Source organism: Tachyglossus aculeatus, chromosome 5, assembly GCF_015852505.1.
Source record: "Tachyglossus aculeatus isolate mTacAcu1 chromosome 5, mTacAcu1.pri, whole genome shotgun sequence".
In the NCBI taxonomy this organism is placed as follows: domain Eukaryota; kingdom Metazoa; phylum Chordata; class Mammalia; order Monotremata; family Tachyglossidae; genus Tachyglossus; species Tachyglossus aculeatus.
In genome coordinates this window covers 44,006,014-44,033,602 of record NC_052070.1, presented here as the reverse complement: position 1 = coordinate 44,033,602, position 27,589 = coordinate 44,006,014, and the positions used below count along the sequence as shown (strand labels likewise).

Below are 27,589 nucleotides of genomic sequence, written 5' to 3'. Positions count from 1 at the left end.
TCAGGGCCTGGGGCTCGGCTTGGCCGGGGTCCCCGAGGCCGGGGGGTGGGCTCGGACGATTGGGGCGTCCGGGAGCCGTGGGAGCTGAGCCCCGGGGAGAGGGGCTGGAGCTGGGCTGGAGCTGGGCTGTTCTGTCCTGGGATTTAAGGCGCAGTTGGGACAGCAGGGCAAGGAGCCCGGGGGTCCCGCCCTGGGGAGGAGGACGGGTCCGGGCGTGGCCGGCGGGGGTGGTCACTTCCCTGCCGTGGCCTAGCCGCCCTCTCCCGCTCTGCTCTCCGGGATGCCCCCTCCCTCCCCAGACCGCCTGTCCGGGTGGAGCCAGAACCAGGCTGGGCTCGGTGAGCGGAGGCGGTTGTCATTCCCTGGTGCCCTCATCCCGTAGGAGGGGACGTGGGCGAGGGCGGCCGGGGGGCGGCCTGGAGGGCGGCCGGGAGGAGGCGGCGGGTCTCCCCGGGCCGGCGGGGCGGGGCGTGGGGGGCTGGGCCTGGGCCGAGGCATGCGTGCGCCCTGCTCCCGCCCCCCGGTGCCCGCGCCCCCCGCCCCCCGGGCCCGCCCCCCGAGCCCCTCCCGGGCAGGACTGGGCGGGGGGTGGGAGGAGGGACGGAGGAGCGGGCCAAGCCTGCCAGCCTGGGCAGCGCCGCAGCCGAGCCGGTGGCCGGGTGCCCGAAGCCCCCGGGCCGGGCAGGGGGCGAGGGGCAGCTCCGGGAGGATGCTCCGGGCCCGGGGCCGCTCCACCGGCAGCGACCCCCGCGGCCCCCTGAAGCCCGCGCTCCAGCCGGGGGAGCGGGCACCGGGGCCGGGGGCGGGGCGGGAGCCGGGGCCGGGGCCGGGGCCGGAGCCGGGGCAGGGGCCGGGGCCGGGGCCGGGGCCGGGGCCGGAGCGGGCCGGAGGACCGGGCACCGAGCGCCGTGCGGGGAGCCGCCCCGAGCGGGGAGTCCGGAGAGCAGGGCCCGCAGCCCAGGGGTAAGTGCCCGCCCGGCCGGGCAGCTGGCAGGAGGGAAGCGGGCGGGACGGAGGGACGGACTGACGGACAGGGGGCCCGGCCTGGTGACGGGCGAGGGGCGAGAGGGACGAGGGGCCACCAGGCAGGGAGCCGTCGGGCTGAGGACTGTGAGAGCCCTGGGACGGGCCAGGAACGATCCTGGGACAGTCCCGGGAGCGGCCCTGGAACAGTCCCGGGACGATCCTAGGACGATCCCGGGACGGTCCTGGGATGATCCTGGGACAGTCCCGGGACGATCCCGGGACGGCCCTGGGATGATCCTGGGACAGTCCCGGGACGATCCCGGAACGGTCCTGGGATGATCCTGGGACTGTCCTGGGACGATCCTGGGACGGTCCTGGGACGATGCCGGGACGGTCCTGGGACGATCCTGGGACGGTCCTGGGGTGATCCTAGTATGGTCCTGGGAGCGGCCCTGGGACGGTCCCGGGAGCGGCCCTGGGACGGTCCCGGGAGCGGCCCTGGGATGGTCCTGGGAGCGGCCCTGGGACAGTCCTGGGAGTGGTCCTGGGACGGTCCCGGGAGCGGCCCTGGGATGGTCCTGGGAGCGGCCCTGGGACAGTCCTGGGAGTGGTCCTGGGACTGTCCTCGGAGCGGCCCTGGCCCCTCCCGCAGCGCCGGGTCTTTTGTCTCGGGCTGGGGCCGCTTCCTCGGGACCGGACTGGGGAGGGGGTTTCGGGGAGAGTCGGCCATCCATCCCCGGGACTGGACGGGGGAGGGGGTTTCGGGGACACTCCCCCGTCCACCCCCGGGCCCGGGAAGAGATCGTTGCGGTGCCTCCCGAAAGTTTGCGGCCAAAGGGGCAAATCCCCAAACTTATCGCCCGTCAAGCACCTGGTCCCGGGTGATGGTCAACCTGGTCCTGAGCTCGGCCCTGCGCCCCGGAGGGAGACCCCCCCAGACCCGCAGACCCGGGACCCCCAGCCCCCAGATACCCAGACCCCCAGACCCCGCCTCCGCTCTCTGCCTCGGGGCTGGGACGGCCTAATAATAATGATAATAATAATAATAATGGCATTTGTTAAGCGCTCACTATGTGCCAAACATTGTTCTAAGCGCTGGAGTACCTACAAGGTAATCAGTTTGTCCCACGTGGGGCTTACAGTCCAAATCCCATTTTACAGATGAGGGCACAGAGAAGTTAAGTGGCTCCCCCAAGGTCTTGCCTAATGGCAAGAGCACGGGCTTGGGAGTCAGAGGTCGCGGGTTCTAATCCTGACTCCGCCACTTGTCTGCTGTGTGATGTTGGGCAAGTCTATTGACTTCTCTGTGCCTCAGTTACCTCATCTGTAAAATGGGGATTGAGGCTGCGAGCCCCATGTGGGACTGGAAGGACAGGAACCGTCTCCACCCTGGTTACCTTGTATCTATCCAAGCGCTTAGAACAGTACATTATTATTATCATTGTTGTTATTATTATTATTATTAATCAAGCCGCGCTCCCCGCGGAGCCACTCGAAGCGGAACGGGGCGGGGCGCGGTTGACGGTCAGGACAGAAAAGGCCAAGTCTTCCCTGAGCCAAGCGCCCTGTCCTCTCCTCCCCTCGGGCTCCTGGGCCCGAGTTCAGGACAAGCCAACTCCCTCCTCCCACCCTCGGGGACAAAAGGCGACACGAAGCGTCGGGGACTCCCGCACCGGCCCCAGATCGCGGCGAGGGGCTGCGAGGCGGTCCTTTCCGGATAAGCCCCCACCCCCACCCCCGGACCGACCTCGGAGACCCACACCCCGAGTTTCCGGGGTCCCCCCCGGCCAGCCTTCCCAGGCTGAGCCCCCCTTTTCCTTTGCTCCTCCTCCCCTCCCCATCGCCCCCACTCCCGCTACTCTACCCCCTTCTCCTCCCAACAGGACTTGTGTATATTTGTACATATTTATTACTCTCTTTATTAATGATGGGTATATATCTATAATTCTATTTACCTATTTTGATGGTATTGACACGCCCACTTGTTTTGTTTTGTTGTCTGTCTCCCCCTTCTAGACCTTGAGCCCGTTGTTGGGTAGGGATTGTCTCTGTTGCCGAATTGTACTTTCCCAAGCGCTCAGTACAGTGCTCTGCACATAGTAAGCGCTCAATAAATATGATTGAATGAATGAATGAATGAATGAATGAATGAATGAATGAAGAGCTGGTGATGGGCCCCGGTCGGCGCGATCGCCCAGGCGCTGGCCCGCGCTGACCCCCCGGAGCCCAGGCAGAAGGACCGGTCCAGTCTGTGGTCCGGGGGCATTTGTCGGGGCGAGGGCAGCTCAGCCTGCCCACTTTGGAATCTCGAATTCGGGGAAAACCAGAGCGATAGGGCAGCCAGGACGAAGGACACCGCTCAGCCCTCAGCATCGACCTTTCCATTCATTCATTACATAGTATTTATTGAGCTCAGAGCGCTGTACTAACAGCTTGGGGAAATACAGTACAGCAATAAAGAGAGAAAATCTCTGCCCACAACGAGCTCACAGTCTAGAGGAAACAGTGAGACAGACATCAATACAAGCAAACAGACACATATTTATAAATAAATAAAATCGTCCCCTCCGTGGAATCTGAGTAGGGTGACACGTTCCGGCTCACCTGAATTCCTCAACTCCCCTTCTCCTGCCTACCCTTTTCTGCTTCACCTCGACTCCCTCCCTTTGCTCTCCGCCCCCCTCCACGCCCCACAGCATATATTATATTATATATATATAATGCCTGTTTACTTGCTGCGAAGTCCGTGCCCCCCGAAAGAAATAATTATTATGGTATTTGTTAAGCGTTTACTATGTGCCACTCACTGTTCTAAGCTCTAGACTGTAAGCCCGTTGTGGGCAGGGATTGTCTCTATTGCTGTATTGTACTTTCCAACCACTTAGTACAGTGCTCTGAACACAGTACGGGCTCAATTAATACTATGGAATACTAGTAATAATAAATACTATGGAATACTATGGAATACTACCCCAAAAGGCTGGTCCCTAGGCTACCCAATGCCGGACCGAAGGCAGAGGGAGAGACAGGCCCTGAAGATCCAGCCCGCCCCTCCCTGCTTCTCTTCTTCCTCCGCCCACACTCCTGTCCAGGGAACTATTCCTTCCATTCCCTCTGGCCTGGGAGAGCTGCGACCTAATAGATCCTCCTCCTCCCCCGCGGCTGGGGCTGAGAGCAGGGCTCTTCAAGTTGCCAAGAGGAGAAGGGGGGTCTCAAGCCTTTCTCTCCGCAGTGCAATGGAGAAGCAGCCTCAGGCTTCAGTGCTCTGTGGCGAAGCATCCAGCCCTCTCCAGGCCACCCCACCCCTCCCCTCGGCTGTGAGCTCGTTGTGGGCAGGGATTGTCACTCTTCATTAATAATAATAATGATATTTGTTAAGCACTTACTATGTACCAAGCACTGTTCTAAGCACTGGGTTGTAGTGTACTTGCCCAAGTGCTTAGTACAATGCTCTGCACACAGCAAGTGCTTAATAAATACGATTGAATGAATGAATGAATGAATTCAATCAGTGGCATATCCTGAGTGCTTACTATGCACAGAGCACTGTACTAAGCACATGGAAAAGTTTAACAGAGTTGGTAGATACAATCCCTGCCCACAAGGATCCTGTAGTCTGCTGTGAACCCCCTCATTTATGCGAAGGGCTCGTCTGGGGGGGAATGGGGAGCTCCCAGGAATCAAGGAGACCTGGCTGCAGGGTTCCTAGTGCAACACTGGAAACCCGTGCTGAAAGAAGATCACTGGAAAGTGCAGCAATGCGGGCTTAGGTTAGAAATAAGGAAGAACATTCTGACTTTGAGCGTTGACAACCCTTCAACGGATTTCAGTAGGGGTCTCATATGGGTATGTAGGGGGCAGGAGGAGGAGGATCAGAAACCTTGCAAGGCAATAGGCAAGTAGATTTGAGTGAGTTCTTGATTTGAGATTCCTCCCTAGCTCCAATGTTGCAGTTCCTTCCCCCTGCTGGCTCTGGTTCATTCATTCAATCATATTTATTGAGTGCTTACTGTGTGCAGAGCACTGTACTAAGTGCTTGAGAAGTACAAGTTGGCAACATATAGAGGTGGTCCCTACCCAACAACGGGCTCACAGTCTAGAAGGGGGAGACAGACAACAAAACAAAACATGTGAACAGGTGTCAAGTCATCCAAATAAATAGAAGTAAAGCTAGATGCCCATCATTAACAAAATAAATAGAATAGTAAATATGTGCAAGTAAAAAAATAAAGGAATAAATCTGTACAAACATATATACAGGTGCTGAGGGGAGGGGAAGGAGGTAGGGCTGGGGGGATGGGAGGAAGAGAGGAAAAAGGGGGCTCAGTCTGGGAAGGCCTCCTGGAGGAGGTGAGCTCTCAGTAGGGCTTTGAAGGGAGGAAGAGAGCTAGCTTGGCAGATGTGCAGAGGGAGGGCATTCCAGGCCAGGGGGAGGACGTGGGCCGGGGGTCGACAGTGGGACAGGTGAGAACGAGGTACAGTGAGGAGGTTAGCCATAGAGGAGCGGAGGGTGCGGGCTGGGCTGTAGAAAGAGAGAATGGAGGTGAGGTAGGAGGGGGCATTCAGATCCACGTTGAACAGATCCACCCTTGAACAGATCATCATCATCATCAATCGTATTTATTGAATGCTTACTGTGTGCAGAGCACTGTACTAAGCACTTGGGAAGTACAAGTTGGCAACATATAGAGAGAGTCCCTACCCAACAATTTCCCACTTCAGAATTCCTGTTCCCAGGGGACCAAGCTGGATTCCCCCATATCTAGAGGTCAGCTGGACTATTTTTCTGACATCGGGACAACTCCTCCTTGCACCTTGCCCTCAGGGACCCAGGAAAGGTGGGATGGAACAGTGGCCCTGAGCCTGTCCTGTCGTCCTGGCTGAGATTGGATCTGACACAAGTTATGACACTTCAGATCTGTAGAATGCTTTTATTTCTCCTGGAGTGCTGACACACTGATCTCATTTTATCTTCTCAACATCCTCTGAGAGGTAGAGAAAGACAGAGTTGATTATTATCCCCATTTTACAGGCTGGGAAACTGAGACCCCAGAGAAATGGAGTGACTTGCCTGAGATCACACAGAACAATGTTATTGACAGAAGTGGGACTAGAACTCAGGCCTCCTGACTCCCAGATTTATGCTTTTTCTATTCTCCTAGAGATGTAATTCACAGGATATTTCAGAGTTCTGCTGTTTCAAGCAATGTGGACTGGATGTTGTGATTGGACCTGAGACCTATTTGAGAGGGATTCCCAAGTCCACACCCCACAGTCCCTGGTGGATAAGTATCCACCTGGAAACAGCCATCTTTTCCTTTTATCAGGGTGATCCAGCCTACTTGTCAATTAATAATAATAATAATAGTGACATTTATTAAGCACTTACTATGTGCAGAGCACTGTTCTAAGCACTGGGGAGGTTAAAAGGTGATCAGGTTGTCCCACTGGGGGCTCACAGTCTTAATCCCCATTTTACAGATGAGGTAACTGAGGCACAGAGAAGTTAAGTGACTTGCCCAAAGTCACACAGCTAACAATTGGTGGAGCCGGGATTTGAATCCCTGACCTCTGACTCCAAAACCCGTGCTCTTTCCACTGAGCCATGCTGCTTCTCCAGGAGACAGGACAGGAGAGGGACTTGGACTGAAAATTGTTCAGACTGTGAGGCTTAGGAAATTGACGAATCTCATTCTCAGGGGAACAGATTCTCATCAGGCTGGGTTAGGTGAGGAGCAATCCTGCTTGGAGATGGGGGGATGGACACGGTCATCTTGAAAGCCCCTACCTCCCCAGGATTGTGGTCCTTTCACCTTGATGCTGATGGTCCAGGGAGGGGCCTTTGGTCTAGGAGCAGAGGTTAAAGGGCTATCGCTGGACCATCTCAACTCAGGTCCTCAGGTCTGGCAGGGTCACAGCCTGTTTGGTCCAGAGACAGGGCTGGGTTTACTCTTTACATCTGACAGGGGCTTGGGGGCCAGGGTGGGAGGGTGGGGGTGAGGGGGTCCTGTAGAAATTCACCTGGGATTTCAACTTTCCCTTTCCTACCCTCATTCCTGGAGAGAACTGTAGTTTACCTGTCTGTAAAACCAGGTTGTTATGGCAGTGCCAGAGGAAGGAAGAATGTGTCTCTTCCAGTGTGGCCTAGTAGAAAGAGCACGGATTTGGGAATCAGAGGACCTGTGTTCTAATCCCAGCTCAGCCACTGTCTGCTGGATGATCTTGGGCAAGCCACTTAACTTTTCTGCATCTCAGTTACCTCATCTGTGAAGTAGGGATTAAAACTGTAAACCCTATTTGGGACAGGGATTACATCCAGCTGATTTTCTTATATTTACTCTAGTGCTAAGTAAAGTGTCTGGCACATAGTAAACATAGCCTAGTGGAGGGCACAGGCCTGGGATTTAGAAGGGCGAGGTTTTCTAATCCCAGCTCCACTACTTGTTTGCTGTGTGCCCTTGGGTGAGTCAACTCACATCTCTGTAAAATGGAGATTAAGACTGTGAGCCCCAAGTGGAACAGCAACTGAGTCCAACCTTATTAGCTTGTGTCTACCCCAGCACTTAGAATGGTGCTTGATGCATAGTTATTACTTAACAAATACCATCATCATCATCATCATCAACAAATAGCTTAAACAACAGAAATCGTCCAAAGTAGCTCTGCTTTCCAGTCCTCCTGAGACCAACAAAAGGTGTCACTGCCACAAAGTATGTGGACTCAGTCTCCTCTGCTCTAAGCTTCCACAGAGCATCTTCCCCGGATCTACTGTTTTGAGCCTGAATCCTTACTGCCCTCTACTTTGTCCTCCCAGCCCACCCACACTATTAACCTCCTGCTCTCCTTCCCCTCTACCCACCCCATTCCCGGGAAATGCCTCATGTTTAAACACTTTCCTTCCAGGTACCTCATCATTTTGTCTTCCCCTTTTTGATCAACTCCCTACGCCCATGGTGGGGAGATGGAGATGGGGCAGAGTGGCCAGAAAGTGGATCTTTCCCTCCACAGGTGACTGGCACCTCCCCCCAACCACCCACATCTATCTAACCTAAACCCTCCTAAAATCCCTTCTCTTCCAAAAAGCATTAATTGATTAATCCCCAATAATAATTCTATTATTCTATTTATTCTGACTGCTTTGACACCTATCTACATGTTTTGTTTTGTTGCCTTGTCTCCCCCTTCTAGACTGTGAGCCCGTTGTTGGATAGGGACTGTCTCTATATGTTGCTGGCTTGTACTTCCCAAGCGCTTAGTACAGTGCTCTGCACACAGTAAGTGCTCAATAAATACGATTGAATGAATGAATGAATGAATGAACCCAAAGTCCACCCTTAGCCGTTATATATATTATAGTAATAATAATAAAAACTATTATTATTATTATATTTGTTAAATGCTTACTATGTGTCAAACACTGTTTTATGTCTTGGGATAGATACAAATTAATCAGGTTGTACACAGTCCCTGTCCCCCAATGGGGCTTACAGTCTAAGTAGGAGGGAGAACAAGTGTTAGATCTCCAATTCACAGGTGAGGAAACTGAGGCACAAAAAAGTTAAGTGACTTGCCTAAGGTCACACAACAGGCAGGTGGCAGAGCCAGGTTTAAAACACAGGTCCACTGACTCCCAAGCCCCTGCTTGTTCCACTAGGCCCCAATCCTCACCACTTTAGTACATATGTATATCCAATTGTACATTCAATTATTCATTCTAATTTATTTTGATATTTCATCTCATCATATTCATTTTGCCAACTATCTGATCCTTGTCCTCCCACTATTTGTAAGTCATTTTGTATAACTGCCCTTTGCCGTTCAATTACAAGCTCCTACTTGTATTCTCCCAATCAATTAGTAATTACTGAGTTCTGTGTGCAGAGCACTGTACTGAGTACATGAGAGCAGAGGGAGAATAAATGATCCCAGCTTTAAGGAGTTTAAAATCTAGTGGGGGAGATAAGCACAAAATAAAGAAAAGATAGGTGGAAGGAGAGAAAGGAATGATAGATGGGGGAAAGAGAAAGTGCTTAAAGAGAGTAAGCAGTTGATGTGGTGTCCAAGTGGTATGGCTGGTTGTGAGTGTATAAGTGCAGAAGTGATGCCAAACTGCTGAGCTGGTAATTGGGAGGATATGACCTGAGGAGAAGAAAAATTGATCAGCAAAAGTCTCCCAGAGAAGGTGGGATTTCAGATGGGTTTTGAGAATGGAGAGACCTGTGGTCTGGTTAATTTGAAAGAGATGGGAGTGAGGAGAGGGTGTTCCAGCCAGGAGGAAAGGCATGAACAAGGGAGAGAAGAGCATGAGACATAATGAATAGGTTAGCTTGAGGGGAACAAAGAGTGGGAGCTGAGGGGTAGTGAGAGCAGAAAGGGAAAAGAAGGGAAGGATGAAATTCATCCACAGTTCAACTCACAGCCTGTTGAGCATTTGTCCTGCCCAAGGAGTATCTCACCCCAAACCCAATCCAGAATCTGACCCTCCCAAGGAGTATCCGTTCCCCTCAAGAAGTATCTGTTCCTCACAAGGAGGGTTATGTAAGTGATGGCTTTGGGAAACCCCTGGGCCGAAGCTTCCTGCCATTCAATCTGTGTTTCTGTGGGTTCAAGGGGAGGATCCACTTTGGCCCTGGGGCCAACAGGATGACAAACTGGGCTCGAGGTATAGACCAGTCCCTTCCCTGCCCTGCCTTGCTCTGGTCAGAACACATTGAGCCCAGGGACCTGAGGGCAGTGCTCTGCACACTCTAAGTGCTTAATAAATACCATTAAAACTGTATTACTGCTACTGCTGGGGAGCAGCCAGTTTGTCCAGGGGCTGCTCAACTCCTCTATCTGTGCCCACAGGTCCTGGAGTCCCGTGGTCTGCTCTCTCTGAGGGGCGTCCGCCAGCTCCCCTCCCTGTGCCGGCCGGGGGGGCCCGGGGCTCCTCCAGAGGATGCCCGCACCACCTCCAGACTGCCCCCTGTCCTGCTCTTGGCCCAGGCTGCATGGGACCTGCCTCTTCCGCCATGAATGATGAAGAGAGGCTGCCCAGCAACGCGGTAGCTTGGCTGGCCTGTGCCGGCATCTCACTACTGGCCAACGCCTGGGGGATCCTGAGTGTCAGTGCCAAGCAGAAGAAGTGGAAGCCACTGGAGTTCCTGATCTGCACGCTGGCGGGCACGCACATGCTCAACCTGGCCGTCCCCATCGTCATGTACTCGGTCGTGCAGCTGCGCCGGCACCACTCGGACTACGAGTGGAATGAGGGTCTCTGCAAGGTCTTCGTGTCCACCTTCTACACCCTCACGCTGGTCACCTGCTTCTCCGTCACCTCTCTGTCCTACCACCGCATGTGGATGGTCCGCTGGCCTGTCAACTACAGGTAAGGAGGCCGGGAGGACTGAGTAGGCAGGAGGGAGGGAGGCGAGATGAGGGTATACGGCCCTTACAGTCTGATGTCTCGCCCTGTCTCCTGCCCACCAGGGGCTGGTGAGCTTTGATGGAGGGGTCCCGGCAGGATCCTGGAGGAGAGGGCTCCCTGTGCTCCCCAGAATATGGGAATGCATGTTCCCCTACCTGCCACACCAGTGCTTTCTTGCTCAAGTCCTGGCCAGGCCTGGGAAGTGACCCTGTTCTTTGCAACCATCCTACTCAGCCTTCTCAGGATGTCAGTCCTGAGCTCAGGCCTTCAGCCCACAGCTCAGTGTCAGGACCCCTAGCTGGGAATTCTTGGAAATTCTTGGTCTGGAAGGAGCAGTGGGGGAGTTTTTAGCTAAATGAGGCCTCAGCTCCGAAGGAGACAGAGAGAAGCAGGAGAGAGGGCAGAAGCCTCTCTCTCTCTCTCTCTCTCTCTCTCTCTCTGTGTGTGTGTGTGTGTGTGTGTGTGTGTAAGGACTGTGGGGAGATAGGTGTGGGTCTGTGTATGTGAGAGTGTGCATCTTCACGAGTGTGCAGTATGGATGTGTAAAGAAATGGGGTAAGATGTGGGTGGGTGTCTTGAGTATATGGATATTTGTGGGTGGACAAAGGTGTAAGGGGGGGTCTTAATGTGTCTGTGGTAGGGTGTAGAGGTCTGTGTGTGTGCATGTGTGTGGGGGGTGGTGTGCATGCATTGGTTTGTATGTTTGGTGGTGTGCATGCTTGGCTAGTATTTGTGTTAGTGTAGGTGTATACGTTCCCCTCTCAGGTTCGCACCTGGAGAGTTTCCAGTACTCTATTAGTCTCGACTATGGGAGGGAGAGTCAAGGAGAGGCCTGTCCATTCCCTTCCTAGCTTGGGCAGTAGCTAGCAAGTGGAAGGCAATCTGCTACAGGTCAAAACTCACCTGTGCTGGGCAGCAGCAGCATGGGAGAGTCAAGAGGGGAGACTCAAGTTTACTGCACAGAAGGAGGCAATGGTAAACCACTTCCATATTTTTACCAAGAAAACTCTATGGATACACTACCAGAATGCTTGCAGAAGGAGGTGTAGTGTTCTGGGAGAGATGTGTCAATGGTGTCGCCATGGGTCAGAGATAACTCGACAGCATAAGACAAAACCAGACAAGGTGTATTCGTTGGGTGGGTGTAAGTGTTAGTGTATATGGGTGTATTGGTGCATGAGCATTTGTTTGTGTGAGTGTGTTTGCTAATGAATGTGTCTGAGATGTTTTGAGTCCCCGACCCTCAACCCAGCCCTTTGCTCCCTTCCCTGAGGCTGGTGGCTCTTGTGGAGAATGGAGCTGGAGCAGAAAGGGCTTGGGGGCTAAGGCTTCTTGCGGCAGGGGAGGACAGCACCCGCCCGGGGCTGGGCCAGATCAGGCTGGGCCACTGGGAGGGAGCTCCAGGGGAAACAGTCCCAGGCTGGGGGCTCACCGGTCTCCAGGGCTCCGGGGATGAGCCTTTTCCCAGTTCTCTGGGGCTGAGCCGTCCCAAGAGTGAGGATTCAGACATGGGTAAAAGACCACAGACTGGGAGGCTGGAGGGGTCCTCTCAGCCCCCGGTGGGCACGGTCCTCCCCTGCTGCCAGGAGCCCCAGCCCCCAGGCCCTTTCTGCTCCAGCTCCATTGCCATTGTCTCTTCCTGCCTGCCCCTCGGCCCCCCAGCAGGGAGGGTGGCAAAGAGCCCACCCACAGATGGAAATGTTTCTGTTGCTTTTGGAGAGGGGGTGCACTAATGCCACCTTGTCTTCTCTCCTGCAAGTTCTGTCCCAGGGCTCCTCCAGTCTGAGCCTGTGGGCCTACTGAGGGGAGACACCGGGGTGGGTCCCAGCTTGGGGCTCGACTTGTCTGGAACCTGATCCTCTTCCTCATACAGCCTGAGAAGCAACGGGGGAGGGACAGCTCCCTGCTGCCCTGTCAGAGCTCCCTGGGCTGGCTCTCCAACCCCTACCTCCAGAGGGTCTGTCACTGTGACTCTGTTAGGCTGTGATGCTGTGGCAGTAAAAATCCCGAGCATTTAGATAGACCACACCCACCTCAGCTCCTTCATTCTCAGCCTGTTTGGATTTTTCTCCCCACTTTACAAAGCGGGAAACTGAGGCCCAGAGAGGGAAAGAGACTTTCCCAAGGTCACCCTCCACTCCAAATAGATTACACCAAAATCTTCACTCTCTGCTTCAGGGTGCTGCTGTGGGGTGAGCTGCAATTCTGAGATATGGAGTAGAGCCTTTTGATCTTGGGCTGCTTGACAAGGAGGAAGTCTGCGTATATGGAACAATGCCATCTGCCTAGAGTCATGTGTCTGACGTGGCCTCTTATGTTTGTAAACTTCACCCTCAAAGTCCCCATAACCCAACTCCAAGGCTCTGCTCTTTCTACCAGAAGAGACCACCCCAGGCCACACACCCCAGTTCTAAGGGAGAGTCCGTTGGCAGTGCCCAGTGTGGGGGTGGGTCCAGAGCTCCTGCTGTGGAGTCCACACCCCCTCCCCCTCACAGGACACAGTCCATAAAGCCACCCCCTTCCTTGTTCAGAAAATGAGACTGCTACAGCTGCTGTTTCTGCTTTGCCTCTGGCCTTTGCCTCCTTGAGGGTAGGATCTATCATGAAATTATGGTTTAGAAGCATCATGATTGAAGTCATCCTGGCTCCCCTCAGTGCTAGCCTGCCCTTCATGCCAGCCTACCCCGGGCCTGGCAGAGAAGGCCGAGGCTCTGGGGCACTGGAAGTTGACAGAACTGGGAGCAGTTCCCAGTCATCTGCACAGGCGGGCATCTCAGGAGGGAGGCGAGGGACTCCAGGGGCCCCGGGAACTGCAGGGCGGAACCAGGGGGCTTGGGCAGTCTCAGCTGGGCACTGCCCTTTCTACCACCAATGTTTGTTTTTCCAGGAGCAGGGAGGGGTCCAAGCCACAGTGTTTGTTTTCCAAAGTAAAAATAGGCCTGATGATTGGAGGGAGCCTCTCGCTGAGAAGGGGAGGTAGGGGGTGGGAAAAAGAAGGGCAAGGTAGGTGTGGCTGGAAGGGGCAAGATGAAGAGGCCCCATTACATTTTTTGATTTTTTGATTTTTTGCCTGTCACAAGCCCTCCCCCTCCCTTCATAGCACACAAAACCCAATAATAATAATTATATTTTTAAGTGCTTACTGTGTGCCAAGCAATGTATTAAGCGTGCTAATCAGCTTGGACAGTCTCTGTCCTACATGGGGCTTACAGTCTAAGGATGAGGATTATTCTCCATTTTACAGATGAGGAAACTGAGGCACAGAAAAGTTGTGAGCTGCCCAAGGTCTCACAGCAGACAAGTGGAGGAGCTGGGATTAGAACCCAGGTGTTCTGACACCCAGGCCCATGCTCTTTCCACTGTGCCCCACTATTTTCCAAATGAATTTCTGAAATGAGTTAATCAAACTGGCTAGACTTCCTCCAAATAGATCACAACAAAATCTTTGCTCTCTGCTTCGGGGTGCTGCTATGGGGTGAGCTGCAATTCTGAGATATGGAGTGGAGCATTTGATCTTGGACCACTTGACAAGGAGGAAGTCTGCATAAATGGAACGATGCCATCTGCCTAGAGTCATATGTCTGATGTGGCCTCTTACGTTTGTAAACTCCTGGAGGGCAGGGACTAAGGGCTCTTTCTGTCTCATGCTTCATGTGTCTGATCCAGTGCTGAACACTAGAGATCGGTGTCACAGCAAAGTTGTGGGTTGGGCCCAGAAATTCGTGTTTCTGTGGTGATCTGGGTTGGGCCTGGATGGAGTCTGCAGTTGTAAAGTCCAATCCCCAGCCGTATTTCATGTTTACTGAATGATTGGGGCTGAGACAGCCCATCTCTGGTGTGGAATGTCTGGGTAAGTGTAGGGGTGAATTCATATCAGAGGTAGAAGGGATTATTTCATATATTTCATATATTATTTCATATATTGAGCACTTAGTACAGTGCTCTGCACACAGTAACAGCTCAATAAAAATGAATATTTGGGGCTGGGAGAGAGAGAAGAAGGGGTTGGTCTATTCCCAAGGTGAGGCAGAAAGAAAGGAGTTTAGCTCCTTTAAGAAGCTGAAGAAGTCTGTTCACCTCTGTACCTCAGTTTCCCTTACTGTTTGTGGGACAACTCCTGCTCTCTCCCCCAACTGCGAGGCTACAGGTAGGGAAGACTGAAAGAAAGGGGCCAGGCCAGAAGGGGGAAATGGAAGGTTCCAATTCTGGATGTCCTTCAGAGGTCCTGTCAGGGGATGGACTCCCAATCCAGAGAGGAGGCCTTCAGCATGTGCCCTTCACACCCCAATCCCACTTTCACCTCCTGCCCTGTTTCAGGCTAAGCAACACCAAGAAGCAAGCGGTTCACACAGTTATGGGCATCTGGATGGTGTCTTTCATCCTCTCCACCCTGCCCGCCGTAGGCTGGCACGACACCACCGAGCGCTTCTACGCCCACGACTGTCGCTTCATCGTCACGGAGATTGGGCTGGGCTTCGGGGTCTGTTTCCTGCTCCTCATCGGGGGTAGCGTGGCCATGGGCGTGGTCTGCATGGGCATCGCCCTCTTCCAGACCCTCACGCTTCAGGCAGGCCCCAGCCAGGACCGCCACCGGTTCACCGTGCCCACCATCGTGGTGGAGGACGCCCAGGGCAAACGGCGCTCGTACATCGATGGCTCCGAGCCCATCAAGACCTCTCTGCAGATCACGTACCTCATCACCGCCATCGTCGTCACCTATGACTGCCTGATGGGCCTCCCCATCTTGGTGAGCGGGATCTGCGGGGAGAGGGGTAGGGGGCTTTCCCAGAGACACCTTGAGGTGTCTGAGCCCAGCAGCCCAGCAGTCTTGGGCTGTGTGTGTGTGGGGGGGGGGGGGGCAGGACCGTGTCTCTAGGAGGCGAGGAGGGACGATATCGATGGATTCCAGAGGAGGGACACCTCTGTGGGGCCGGGGAACTGACCCTTGAGGGTTGAGAGAAGATATCTATGGGGTCATGGTGGCTGACTCTGTGGGGGTCAGGGGCCTGTATTTGTGGGGTTGTGGGTGCCTTCTCTGGAGGGTCAAGGACTTGTATTCTTGGGGTTGTGAGTGCTCTCCCTGAAGAGTCAGGGGTGTGTAGTCATGGGGCTCTCTGGGGTACATCAGGGGTCTGTATTCCTAGGGTTGTGGGTGCTCTCTCTTGGGGGACAGGGGCTTCTGGGCTTCTATCCTTGGTGTTGTGGGTGCTCTCTCTGAGGGGACAGGGGCTTCTATTCTTGGGATTGTGGCTGCTCTCTCTGAGGAATTCATTCAATCGTATTTATTGAATGCTTACTGTGTGTAGAGCACTGAACTAAGCGCTTGGGAAGTACAAATCGACAACATATAGAGACGGTCCCTACCCAGCAACAGGCTCACAGACTAGAATCAGGGGTCTGTATTCAGGGTGCTCTCTCTGGGGAAGGTTCAGAGCTCTGTATTTCTGGGGTTGTGGGTGCTCTCTCCGGTGGGTCAGGGGCCTGTATTTGTGGGGTTGTAGGGAATCAGTGACCTATACCTCTGGAGTTGGGGTGTGTCTCCTCAGGCCCAGGGTGGGTCATCCCTGTGGAGTCAGGGAACTGTGTCTGCAAGGTCAGGAAGAAGTCTCCTTGGGCATCTTGGAACCAGCTGTGTCTGCAGTGGGTCCCTCAGGACAGTCCTTTGAGTTGCTCTGCTCAGATTGTGATGGAGTGAGGGGAGAAACAGCCATGGGTGCAGCTCTCTCCACCACAAAGGGCTGCCTGGCCAGAGGCCCCCACAGAAGGGAAGGAATGTCAAGGCACTTCTTCCCTGTCATCTTTCCTGTGACAGGTGACCAGGGGGCAGGGGGATGAGGCACAGGAGGCAGACAACTGACTCAGCACCCTTCCCCAGCACCCCCACAACCCCAGGAAAAGAGGCAGTGGCTTAGGAGAAGCTGCAGCTCTGCCAGCCTGTAATTTGTTTTAGCATTTGCCTCCGGGGTTAAACTGTAAGCTATTTGATGGCAGGGATCATGTCTAACACTCCCAAGCACTTAGTGCAGTGCTCTGCAAAGAGTAAGCACTCAAAACATAGCATGGCCTACTGGACAGAGCAGAGGTCTGGTGGTCCAAAGAACCTGGGTTCTAATTCCAGCTCCACCACTCATCTGCTGTGTGACCTTGGCCAAGTCACTTAACTTCTCTATGCCTTAGTTACTTCATCTGTAAAATGAGGATTAAGACTGTGAGCCCCCACATGGCACAGGGACTGTGTCCCTGATTAGCTTGTATCTACCCCAGCGCTTAGTACAGTGCCTGGCACATAGTAAGCACTTAACAAATACCATCATCAGCAGAATCATCAATAAATATTACAACCACTAGGGGAGAAATGGGGGCACCAAGGCTCTTCAGCCTGCCCTGCCGCTCCCAGGGTAGTTGGGAGCAAGGCAGTCAGAATAGTTCATTCCCCCTCTCCCCTTTCTATCTGTTTCCACAACCCACCACTGGCTCCAGCACCAGGCCACAGTGGGCATTAACCCAGCTGAGCAGGTTGATGCCTCTGCAGCTGCATCTCAATCCTCCCTCTCCCCCTCCCCACCCAGCAGGACCCAGCTGGGAGCAGCCCACCCTCCCCAGCCTACCCTCACCCTTCAATTTGGCCACTTCTTTCTTGGAGTTGTTTAGGATCCCTACCCCCAGCCCACAGATCACAGCCGGGGTGGAATAGAGAGACCTCTGTGGCCCTTGGGAAACAACTGAAATGCCATTTCCTCACCCCAAAATGGGTGGACCTGGCAAGGGATAGAAAGGGCAGTCCAGGCCTGCAATGGGCAAGAAGGAAGATGGGCATCTCCTTCCCTGGGTACCTTTACAACTTGTGGGAGACAGCACTGGGCTGTGTCTTCTTCTGACAGCTCCCAGATCCCAACCTACCCCCCACTCACTGTCTGCCTCAGCTCCTAAATTGTTTCCATCTCCTGGTCTTCCTGGCTTTCATTTTCCTTCGTGTATTTTGCTGCAGTAACAAGGAGAACCACTGAAGCTAAGTGCTGGTAGGTGGCAGGGCAGGATTGCAGGTGGCAAGCAGGGTTTGGAAGCCAAGACCAATCATCCTAAGGTTGTGTGCGGAGGTCAGCTCTGTCTACGGACAGACTGCCTGTCTCAGCCTGCCTCCCTCCAGGGCTGAGGGAGAAAGCCCGACCTGGACAAAACAAGGTCTTCTCCAGTGACCAGCTGGCCACCACCCCCAGTCCCTGAAAGCCCACTGCCACTAGGGTGGCTTGGGTGAGGAGGAGGAGGAGGGGGAAGGGTCCTACTTTCCAGATAGAAATTGTTTTTACTTTCAGCTCTGCCTCCTTTCCCCCGCCCCTCCTCCCCCCCCCCACCAGGTCCCCGGCTCCCAGCCCTCGACTTGAGAAGTATTGGCCAGTGTCCAATCAGATCTGTCCTGCGTCCTTGCACACAGCTCTTGCCATTTTTCATGAACTGGAGGCTTGTCCTCTCCACAAAAGGACCAGGAGTTAAGGGCTGAAACACCGGGTGGCCTGTGGGGAGAGTGTCACAGCAACCCTGCTTGGGCCTGGGATCCTCCATCTGGAAAATAGAGCTCTGGGCTCCAGCCCTGGAGCATCCCAACCCCCCATGGAGGCCATGGGCCTGGAGTGGATTAGGAGGGTTCATGTCAGATTTGGCAAGATGGACTCAGGGGTCACACTGGGTGGTCTGAGATGGATGGACAAAGCCCAGAGAAGAGCTGGGCCAGATGCTAGACAACCCTGTCCTGCCCCCATTGACCTACATACTGGCCCACGCAGAAATCTCCAACTCCCAGTACTCCCTACTTCAACCAGACTCCATGTCAACTCGCTCCCCAGGAAGCAAGGGGCATGGACAGCCCATCAGACAGGTCTGGAGGTCAAAGACTGGCAGGGCCCTGGGCTGTGCAGATGGAAGCTTTAGCTAACCAGCAGGCACAACAGTGAAGACTCTTCTGTCTTGGCCTGGGCACAAGCTGTCACATCAGCTCTGCTCCTGCCCTTGGGCTTCTTGAAATGTGCTGCCTGTCTGGGACCAGCCCCCTCAGCACATTGGGTCCCCCGGTCTCATCCTCTGTCTCCCCCCACTCTGTAATGCTCCAGGGAGAGAAATGAGAAATAAGCAACATTCATGGCATCAGCTCCACGGGACAGTGATCCCAGGAGCCCCAGATCATGGAATGGAGATTATCATTTCTGGTGCTGATGCCTTTATTTCTCCCTCACTCTCTCTCTTGGCCAACATTTGTGAGGAAAGAAGGAGTTACTCATTGACTTAGCGGAGATCATTTGAGTTCTGCCGACTCTGCACAAGTCAATTGGTCAGTCAGTCAGTTGTATTTCGTGAGAGCTTATGGTGTGCAGAGGACTGTACTAAGAGCTTGGGAGATTACAATATAACAGTAAACAGACATATTTTCTGCCCACAATGAGCTTACAGTCTAGAGGGGGAGAGAGACATTAATAAAAGTAAATAATAATAAAATATAATTTTATATTTTATATAAGTAAATAATAAAAGTAAATACATTACAGATATTCATTCATTAATTCAATCGTATTTATTGAGCGCTTACTGTGTGCAGAGCACTGTACTAAGTGCTTGGAAAGTACAAGTCGGCAACATTAAGAGACGGTCCCTACCCAACAACGGGCTCACAGTCTAGAAGGGGGAGACAGACAACAAAACAAAACATATTAACAAAACAAAATAAATAGAATAGTAAATATGTACAGAAGATAGGTACATAAGTGCTGTGAGGTTGTGAGGGGGGGATGAATAAAGGGAGCAGGTCAGGGTGATGCAGAAGAGAGTTGAAGAAGAGGAAAGGAGGGCTTAGTCGGGGAACACTAAATCCCCCTGCTGAACCAAATTGTCTCTGACAGGATCAGAGAGAACATGAGCATACCCTGACTAGCCTGGAAAGAAGCTCAGGGAAAGCATCATGGCCTTGTGGATAGAGCATGGGCCTGGGAGCCAGAAGGACCTGGGTTTTAATCCTGACTCCACCACTTGTCTGTTCTGTGACCTTGAGCAAGTCACTTCTCTGTGCTTTAGTTACCTTATCTGTAAAATGGGGATTAAGACCGTGAGCCCCATGTGGGACACTGATTGTGTTCATTTATACATTCATACAATCATATTTATTGAGTGCTTACTGTGTGCAGAGCACGGTACTAAGAGCTTGGAAAATACAATTCAACAACAAAGAGTGACAATCCCTGCCCATAACGGGCTCACAGTCTAGAAGAGGGGAGACAGACATTAAAACAAGTAAACAGGCATCAATAGCATCAATATAAATAAATAGAATTATAGATATGTGTACACATCAGAACAAATAAACAGGCATTAATATAAATAAGTAGAATTATACATATGTACATTTATACACAAGTGATGGGGTGGGGGGATAGAGCAAAGGGGACAAGTCGGGGCGATGGGGATTGAGGTACAGTGAGAAGGTTAGCACCAGAGGAGCGGAGTGTGCAGGCTGAGAGGTAGAAGGAGAGAAGGGAGGGGGCAAGGTGATGGAGAGCTTTGAAGCCAGTAGTGAGGAGTTTTTGCTTGATACAGAGGTGGATGGGCAACCACTGGAGTTTTTTGAGGAGTGGGGTGACATGCCCTGAATGTTTCTGTAGAAAAATGATCCAGGCAGCAGAGTGAAGTATGGACTGAAGTGGGGAAATACAGGAGGTTGGGAGGTCAGAAAGGATGCTGATACAGTAATCCAGTCGGGATAGGATGAGTGATTGAATAGCTTGTGTCTGCCCTAGAACTTAGTTCAGTGCCTGGCACATAGTAAGCACTTAACAAATGCCATAAAAAAAATCTTGTGGCTCTGCGCAAGTTCTTCATAAGGGTCTCCAAACTAGGAGAGTCCATCCCTACCCTTGCCCCAACTCTAACTCCACCCCAACTCCAGTAACAGTATTACAATAATAACATTAATTTCAACTCATTTAATTAGCAACTTTCTTCAAAGGGCTCAAAGTTCAGGCCCAACCATGATCTCCTTCATCCTCAGGAAAGGGCCATTGTTGTTTTGCCCATTTTACAGGTGGGGGTTCAGAGGGGTGAAACCACTTGCTTGAAGTCACGCAGTGAGTCAGCTTTGGAGCCACAACTGGCCCAAAGCCTCCAACTCTTAGCACCGGGCTTTACCCGCTTGACCAATAGTTTCCATCCATGGCACACTGGCCTGGTTTGGGGATCCCCCAGGCGTGTGCTCCAGGAGTCCTGGGTACTGCCGTAGTTCATTTCATTGTATATGCGCTGGCAGGCTCCCCGGCCAGCTTACACATGCCCAGAGTGAATCTAGGACTGTTTTCATTATGAGCCCATGTGTTGAAGCAGCATGAAGAAGCAGCGTGGTCTGTGGATAGAACACAGGCCTGGGAGTCAGAAGGACCTGGATTCTAATCCCAGCTCTGCCACTTGTCTGCTGTGTGACCTTGGGCAAGTCACTTCACTTCGCTATGCCTCAGTTATTCATTCATTCATTCAATCAATCAATCATATTTATTGAGCGCTTACTGTGTGCAGAGCACTGTACCAAGCCCTTGGGAAGTACAAGTTGGCAACATATAGAGACGGTCCCTACCCAACAGTGGGCTCACAGTCTAGAAGGGGGAGACAGAGAACAAAACAAAACATATTAACAAAATAAAATAATTAGAATAAATATGTACAAATGAAATAGAGTAATAAATACGTACAAACATATATACATATATACAGGTGCTGTGGGGAGGGGAAGGAGGTAAGGCGGGGGGGGATGGGGAGGGGGAGGAGGGGGAGAGGAAGGAGGGGGCTCAGTCTGGGAAGGCCTCCTGGAGAAGGTGAGCTCTCAGTATTGCCTTGAAGGGAGGAAGAGAGCTAGCTTGGCGGATGTGGGGAGGGAGGGCATTCCAGGCCAGGGGGATGACTTGGGCCAGGGGTCGATGGCGGGACAGGCGAGAATGAGGCACGGTGAGGAGATTAGCGGCAGAGGAGCGGAGGGTGCGGGCTGGCTGTAGAAGGAGAGAAGGAAGGTGAGGTAGGAGGGGGCGAGGTGATGGAGAGCCTTGAAGCCGAGGGTGAGGAGTTTTTTGCCTGATGCGTAGGTTGACTGGTCGCCACTGGAGATTTTTGAGGAGGGGAGTAACATGCCCAGAGCGTTTCTGGACAAAGACAATCCGGGCAGCGGTGTGAAGTACGGACTGAAGTGGGGAGATACAGGACGATGGGAGATCGGAGAGGAGGCTGATACAGTAATCCAGACGGGATAAGATGAGAGCTTGAACAGCAGGGTAGCAGTATGGATGGCGAGGAAAGGGCGGAGTTATGTCATCTGTAAAATGGGGATTAAGACTGGGAGCCCCATGTGGTACAGGGACCGTGTCCCACTGATTAGCTTGTATCTACCCCAGGGCTTAGTACAGTGCCTGGCACATAGTTAGTGCTTAACAAATACCACAATTATTATTATTATTATTATTGTTGAAGACATGAGGAACCATCTGTAAGTGGCCCCCACAGGCTCGGGATGACAGGGGCGGGCCATTCATTCAATTCATTCAATATTTATTGAGTGCTTACTGTGTGCAGAGCACCGTACTAAGCGCTTGGGAAGTACAAGTCGGCAACATATAGAGATGGTCACTACCCAATAACGGGCTCACAGTCTAGAAGGGGGAGACAGACAACAAAACAAAACATGTAGACAGGTGTCAAAATCGTCAGAACAAATAGAATTAAAGCTATATGCACATCATTGACAAAATAAATAGAATAGTAAATATGTACAAGTAAAATAAATAGAGTAATAAATCTGTACAAATATATATATACAAGTGCTGTGGGGAGGGGAAGGAGGTAGGTCGGGGGATGGGGAGGAGGAGAGGGAAAAGGGGGCTTAGTCTGGGAAGGCCTCTTGGAGGAGGTGAACTCTCAGTAGGGCTTTGAAGGGGGGAAGAGAGCTAGCTTGGCGGATGTGTGGAGGGAAGGCATTCCAGGCCAGGGGAAGGGCGTGGGCCGGGGGTCGATGGAGGGACAGGAGAGAACGAGGTACAGTGAGGAGGTTAGTGGCAGAGGAGCGGAGGGTGAGGGCTGGGCTGGAGAAGGAGAGAAGGGAGGTGAGGTAGGAGGGGGCAAGGTGATGGGGAGCCTTGAAGCCGAGAGTGAGGAGTTTTTGCTTGATTTGTAGGTTGATAGGCAGCCACTGGAGATTTTTGAGGAGGGGAGTAACATGCCCAGAGCATTTCTGCACAAAGATGATCTGGGCAGCAGAGTGAAGTATAGACTGAAGCAGGGAGAAACAGGAGGATGGGAGATCAGAGAGAAGGCTGATGCAGTAATCCAGTCGGGATAGGATGAGAGATTGAACCAGAAAGATAGCAGTTTGGATGGAGAGACATTATGGCCATAATGTCATAGGGCTGCAAAATGGCAAGGATGGGGACATTTGTAAAGGGATGAGCTGCATGTGTAAGCTGGGAGTCCCCTCTGAGGCTGCTGCCTCACACAGTCCCCGAAGTGTCCTGGTGTCCATGTCAGAGCCAGGATCTTAGACTGGGTGGCCCTTGGGCCTGAGCCAGGAGCAATTTTGCTCAGGGTCTGACGTTCCCATGCAGGTGGTGAGCTTTGCCAGCCTCAAGTCGGACACGTCCTACACCTGGATGGTTCTGTGTGTGCTCTGGTGTTCCGTGGCTCAGTCTCTGCTCTTCCCCCTCTTCCTCTGGGCCTGTGACCGCTATCGAGCGGACATCAAGGCTATTTGGGAGAAGTGCGTGGCCCTCATGTCCAACGACGACACGGACGAAGGTGGGAATTGGAGCGGGGGAGGGTGAACTGACTCTCTCCCCTGAGGCTGGGGGCTCTGAGGCCCAGCTCTCCCCCAATACCTTCCCACCCTCCCCAGAGATCCGGCAAGGCCAGAGGAGGCACAGGTTGGGGGTGGGGTAAAGGGGGAGGGGAGATGGGGGATGGCCAGGAACCACCCTGGGTTTTTGAGAGTTTGAGAAAGGACTGAATTCCTCCCCTTCCCCATGTCCCCTTGCTCTGCCCAGCTTGTGCCCTGTCCACCATGAGTTTGATCAAAACCATCGTCCACTCCCACCTGCTCCAGCCAAGGTTCAGCTCCTAGTGCTGAGACTGGTACCAACGACACTTAAATGCTTTTTAGGATGCACTTGTGTTCCTTCCAACAATTTAAAAGTTGCGATTTATGAAACATCGTGGCTTGGTGGAAAGAGCATGGGCCTGGGAATCAGAGGACCTGGGTTCTAACCCCAGCTCTGTCACATGTCAGCTGGGAGACCTTGGGATGAGTCAGTTAACTTCTCTGTGCCTCAGTTACCTCATCTGTAAAATGGGGATTCAATCCTATTCACTCCCAATTAGATTGTGAACCCCATGTGGGGCAGGGACTGTGTCCAACCTGATTAGCTTGTATCTACCCCAGCACTATGTAGTGGATAGAGCACGGGCCTGGGAGTTAAAAGGACCGGGGTTCTGGTCCCAGCTTTGCCACTTGTCTGCTGTGTGATCTTGGGCGAGTCACTACACTTCTCTTGGGCTCAGTTACATCACCTGTAAAATGGGGATTAAGATGGTGAGCCCCACATGGGACAGGGACTGTGTCCAACCAGATTTGCTTGTATCCACCCCTGTGCTTTAAACAGTGCCTGGTGCATAGCAAGCACTTACATAGTAAGCACTTACATTAATATTATTATTATTAATTTATCTAAACTCACCAAGTAGTAGTAATTGTATCTATTGATGATGCTGCCGCTAATGGTATTTGTTGATTCATTCATTCAGTCATATTTATTGAGTGCTTACTGTGTGCAGAGCACTGTACTAAGAGCTCGGGAAGTACAAATAGGCAACATATAGAGATGGTCCCTACCCAACAACGGGTGTTAAGTGTTTACTATGTGCCAGACACCGAACTAAGCAGTGGGGTAGATACAAGCTAATCACCACAATTATTATTATTATTATTAATAACAGTGCTTGGCACAAAGTAAATGCTTAACAAGTGCCATAAAAAATAAAAAAACCTCAGTCACATCCTCCCGTCCACTGGATTCCAGCCTATGGTGAGTGCCACAGCTTCCAGGCCCTTGGCACGGCTTGGAGGGAGTCCTCTGGACCCTTTCCCAGCTTCCCCGCTGACAAGTGGCCCTTCTGAGGCTCCCACTAGGCAGGCTCCCACACGGCTGTCGGCTCCGGCCTCTGCTGGGGTGCTGACGTCGGACCCGGGCCTGGCCTCTCACAGACAGCCTGGACGCAGGGCTGCAGATGGACCTGATGTATGAGCGGCCCTTTGACTACAGCTACGGTGGGGAAGTGCTGGCCCTGGACCCTCTGGCCAAGTACGACTTCCCCACCCTGGAGAGAGGCTTCCCCCGGCTCTACCCACTGCGGCCAACGCAGGAGGACAAGATGCAATACCTCCAGGTAATCGGCGGGGAGGAGGCCTAGCGGGGCAGGAGGGATGACGGCGGGGCCCTGGGGACCACCCAGCCCCCAGCCGTGCGGCCCTGGGCTCCTTCCCACCCTACAGCGATCCGGCGCCCGGTAGCTGACCAGAGGAGCCAGCTTCATTTCTGCCCCAAATTTGAGGCTTGAACTGGACCGACCAGGCATCGGGCGAAGCCTCGGTTAATGTTAATTAGTGGTGATGGGGAGCTCACCGTCACCCCCGCAGCGAACGCAGCCCCCTTCCTGGGGTAAGGGTGTGGTCTCCTGTTGGTTTGTTCCCCAGGAGGGGGGTAGAGGCAGGAAGTTTCGGATGGGGAAACGGAGGCACGTTCTAGGGCATGCCCCAGGCCATGAGAAGCAGCCTGGCCTAGTGGATAGAGCAGGGGCCTGGGAGTGAGAAGGTCATGGGTTCTAATCCCGGCTCCACCACTTGTCTTCTGGGTGACCTTGGGCAAGTCACTTCACTTCTCTGTGCCTCAGTTACCTCATCTGTAAAATGGGGCTCGAGACTGTAAGCCCTACGTGGGACAGGGACTGTGCCCAACCCCAGTTGCTTGTATCCACCCCAGCGCTCAGTACAGTGCCTGGCACACGGTAAGCGCTTACCAAATGCCCTACTCATCATTCTTCTTCTTATTACGTGGCCAGGGGCCAGTAGGTCTGGGACCCCGGACCCCACCCCTTAGCCCTGGCGTCCATGCCCAGGAACAGGGTCTCTCTGCCCGTCTCCCCTCCCCAGGTCCCTCCCACCCGGCGCTACTCCCACGACGAGACGGACATGTGGCCGGCGGGCCCGCTGCCGGTCTACTTGCACCGCTGGGGCTCCAGCGAGGACGTGGCCGCCCTGGCCCGGCTGGTGCTGCCCCCGCGGGCCACCCGGCGGCGGCGGGGCAGCCTGGCGGCCTCCCCGGAGGAAGGCGGCCCCGACCGCCGGCGCCGGCGGTCGGCCGAGAGCCTGCTGACCCCGCGCCCCTTCCCCCGGGAGGAGCTGGCCGCCGGGGGCAGCTTCGCCTGCTTCAGCCGGGAGGAGGTGGTCAGCTTCATCGACGAGTCGCCCTTCCCCAGCCCCGGCCGGCCCCCCCGCCGGCCCCCGAGCCTGGGCCGCCCCGCTTCCGTCTCCCTGCCCCCGGACGCCCTGGCTTCGGCCTCCCTCGCCCACGTGGCCCTGACGGCCTTGGAGCGGGAGGCCCGGGTGCCAGGCTGCCTGCTGGCCCTGCCCGGGCCGCCCTGCCCGCCTCCGGACCGCCCGCCTCCGGGGCTGTCCATCCGGCTCCAGCTGGGCGAGGCTCCGGCCGGGCGGGACGGCCCGGATGGCCCGGGGCCCTTTCGGACCGGCTTGAGCGCGGCCTGGGGGGAGCGGGCCGGCCGGAGCAAGCCCGGGAGCAAGGCCGGCAGCTGCAGCTTCCTCAGTTCGCCCTCCGCCTCGTCCGGGTACATCACCTTCCGCTCCGACTCCATCGGCTCCGCCTCCTAGGCCCCGAGACTCGCCGACCCCCGCGTCTCCCCCCACCCCCTGCCCCTGTCCCATGCCCTCCCCGCCTCGCCTCTCCACCTACCAACCCACGTCTTTCCATCCCCTCCCTGCCTCTCCCACTACCCTTACCCCGACTCTCCCCCTCCCCACCCACGTCTCTCCCATCCCCTCCCTGCCTCTCTCATCCCCCCCTGCCTCTCTCTCCTATCCCTACCCTGACTCTTCCCCTCCCCACCCACATCTCCCCCATCCCCTCCCTGCCTCTCTCCCTACCCTTCTCCTGACTCCCCCCACCCACGTCTCCCCATCCCTACCCTGACTCCTCCCCTCCCCTCCCACGTCCCCCCATCCCTTCCCTGCCTCTCTCCCTACCCTTCTCCTGACTCCCCCCACCCACCCAAGTCTCCCAAAGCCCTACCCTGACTCTTCCCCTCCCCACCCACGTCTCCCCATCCCCTCCTTGCCTCTCTCCCTACCCTTCTCCTGACTCCCACCCACCCACCCACGTCTCCCCATCCCCTCCCTGCCTCTCCCACTACCCTTACCCTGACTCTCCCCCTCCCCACCCACGTCTCCCCCATCCCCTCCCTGCCTCTCTCCGTACCCTTCTCCTGACTCCCCCCCACCCACCCATGTCTCCCCCATCCCCTCCCTGCCTCTCCCACTACCCCTTCCCTGACCCTCCCCCTCCCCAACCACGTCTCCCCATCCCTTCCCTGCCTCTCTCCCTACCCTTCTCCTGACTCCCTCCACCCACCCACGTCTCCCCCATCCCCACCCCGCCTCTCCCCCTACCTCCGTCCTTCATTTCCTCGCGCCTGTCTTCCCCCTGTCCACACCCTCCTTTCCTCCTGCCCCCGCCCCACACCTCCGCCCGGGGGAGAGGGGAGGGCGCGGGAAGGGTTTGCCGGCCCATTTTCTCTCTCCTCTACCTTCCCCAGTTTGGTCCCTTTTCAGGGGATGGAGAGAAAGTGGAGCCGGCCAAAGCACCAAAGACACTTGAATTCCTCTGTTCGTGCCGACGCGCTGGGGCCCCGGGTCACAGGCTGGGCCCTGCCCTGCCCTGCCCTGCTCTGCCCTTCCCAGCCTGTGGAGATGTCCCTGGCTCGGCCCGGCCACCGTCGCAGGGCAGAGAGGTTTGGTTGGAGCTGCACGCGGGGCAGCAGGGGCTCGGGGACCGGGGGTGAGGGGCCAGGGCCAGGGCAGGGCAGGGCAGGCATGGGTCCCAGGGTGCGGAGAACGAGGCAGTCACCGGGGGAGCAGACCCT

General features: G+C 54.5%; 2 protein-coding genes and 1 non-coding gene across 3 annotated transcripts; 2 read left to right on the top strand and 1 right to left on the bottom strand.

Moving 5' to 3' along the window:
* On the bottom strand, nucleotides 1-1,700 carry LOC119928772 (translation initiation factor IF-2-like). Its single transcript, XM_038747288.1, has 3 exons — nucleotides 901-1,700; nucleotides 302-769; nucleotides 1-190 (listed from the first exon to the last, which is right to left on the bottom strand). The coding sequence occupies exons 1-3, from the start codon at nucleotides 1,698-1,700 to the stop codon at nucleotides 1-3; spliced, it is 1,458 nt and encodes a 485-aa protein (XP_038603216.1).
* Nucleotides 895-26,408, top strand: GPR153 (G protein-coupled receptor 153). The gene is made up of 6 exons (XM_038747458.1): nucleotides 895-963; nucleotides 9,814-10,333; nucleotides 14,690-15,119; nucleotides 22,990-23,179; nucleotides 24,642-24,823; nucleotides 25,587-26,408. The coding sequence occupies exons 2-6, from the start codon at nucleotides 9,957-9,959 to the stop codon at nucleotides 26,319-26,321; spliced, it is 1,914 nt and encodes a 637-aa protein (XP_038603386.1). The 5' UTR covers nucleotides 895-963; nucleotides 9,814-9,956; the 3' UTR covers nucleotides 26,322-26,408.
* Nucleotides 11,128-11,265, top strand: LOC119929405. Its single transcript, XR_005451531.1, has one exon. It is a non-coding gene; the product is annotated as a small nucleolar RNA SNORA7 (small nucleolar RNA).
* Nucleotides 26,409-27,589: the final 1,181 nt, after the last annotated feature.

Bases quoted from the DNA above. Each gene is read 5' to 3' on its own strand.
- GPR153 (XM_038747458.1), top strand. From the start codon at position 9,957: ATGGGACCTGCCTCTTCCGCCATGAATGATGAAGAGAGGCTGCCCAGC. The intron at 23,180-24,641 runs GTGGGAATTGGA...GGCCTCTCACAG, and splicing joins CAACGACGACACGGACGAAG to ACAGCCTGGACGCAGGGCTG. The intron at 24,824-25,586 runs GTAATCGGCGGG...TCCCCTCCCCAG, and splicing joins ACAAGATGCAATACCTCCAG to GTCCCTCCCACCCGGCGCTA.
- LOC119928772 (XM_038747288.1), bottom strand. From the start codon at position 1,700: ATGGATGGCCGACTCTCCCCGAAACCCCCTCCCCAGTCCGGTCCCGAG. The intron at 770-900 runs GTGCCCGGTCCT...CCCCGGCTGGAG, and splicing joins GGCTCCCCGCACGGCGCTCG to CGCGGGCTTCAGGGGGCCGC. The intron at 191-301 runs GTCTGGGGAGGG...CCTCCTCCCCAG, and splicing joins TGGCTCCACCCGGACAGGCG to GGCGGGACCCCCGGGCTCCT.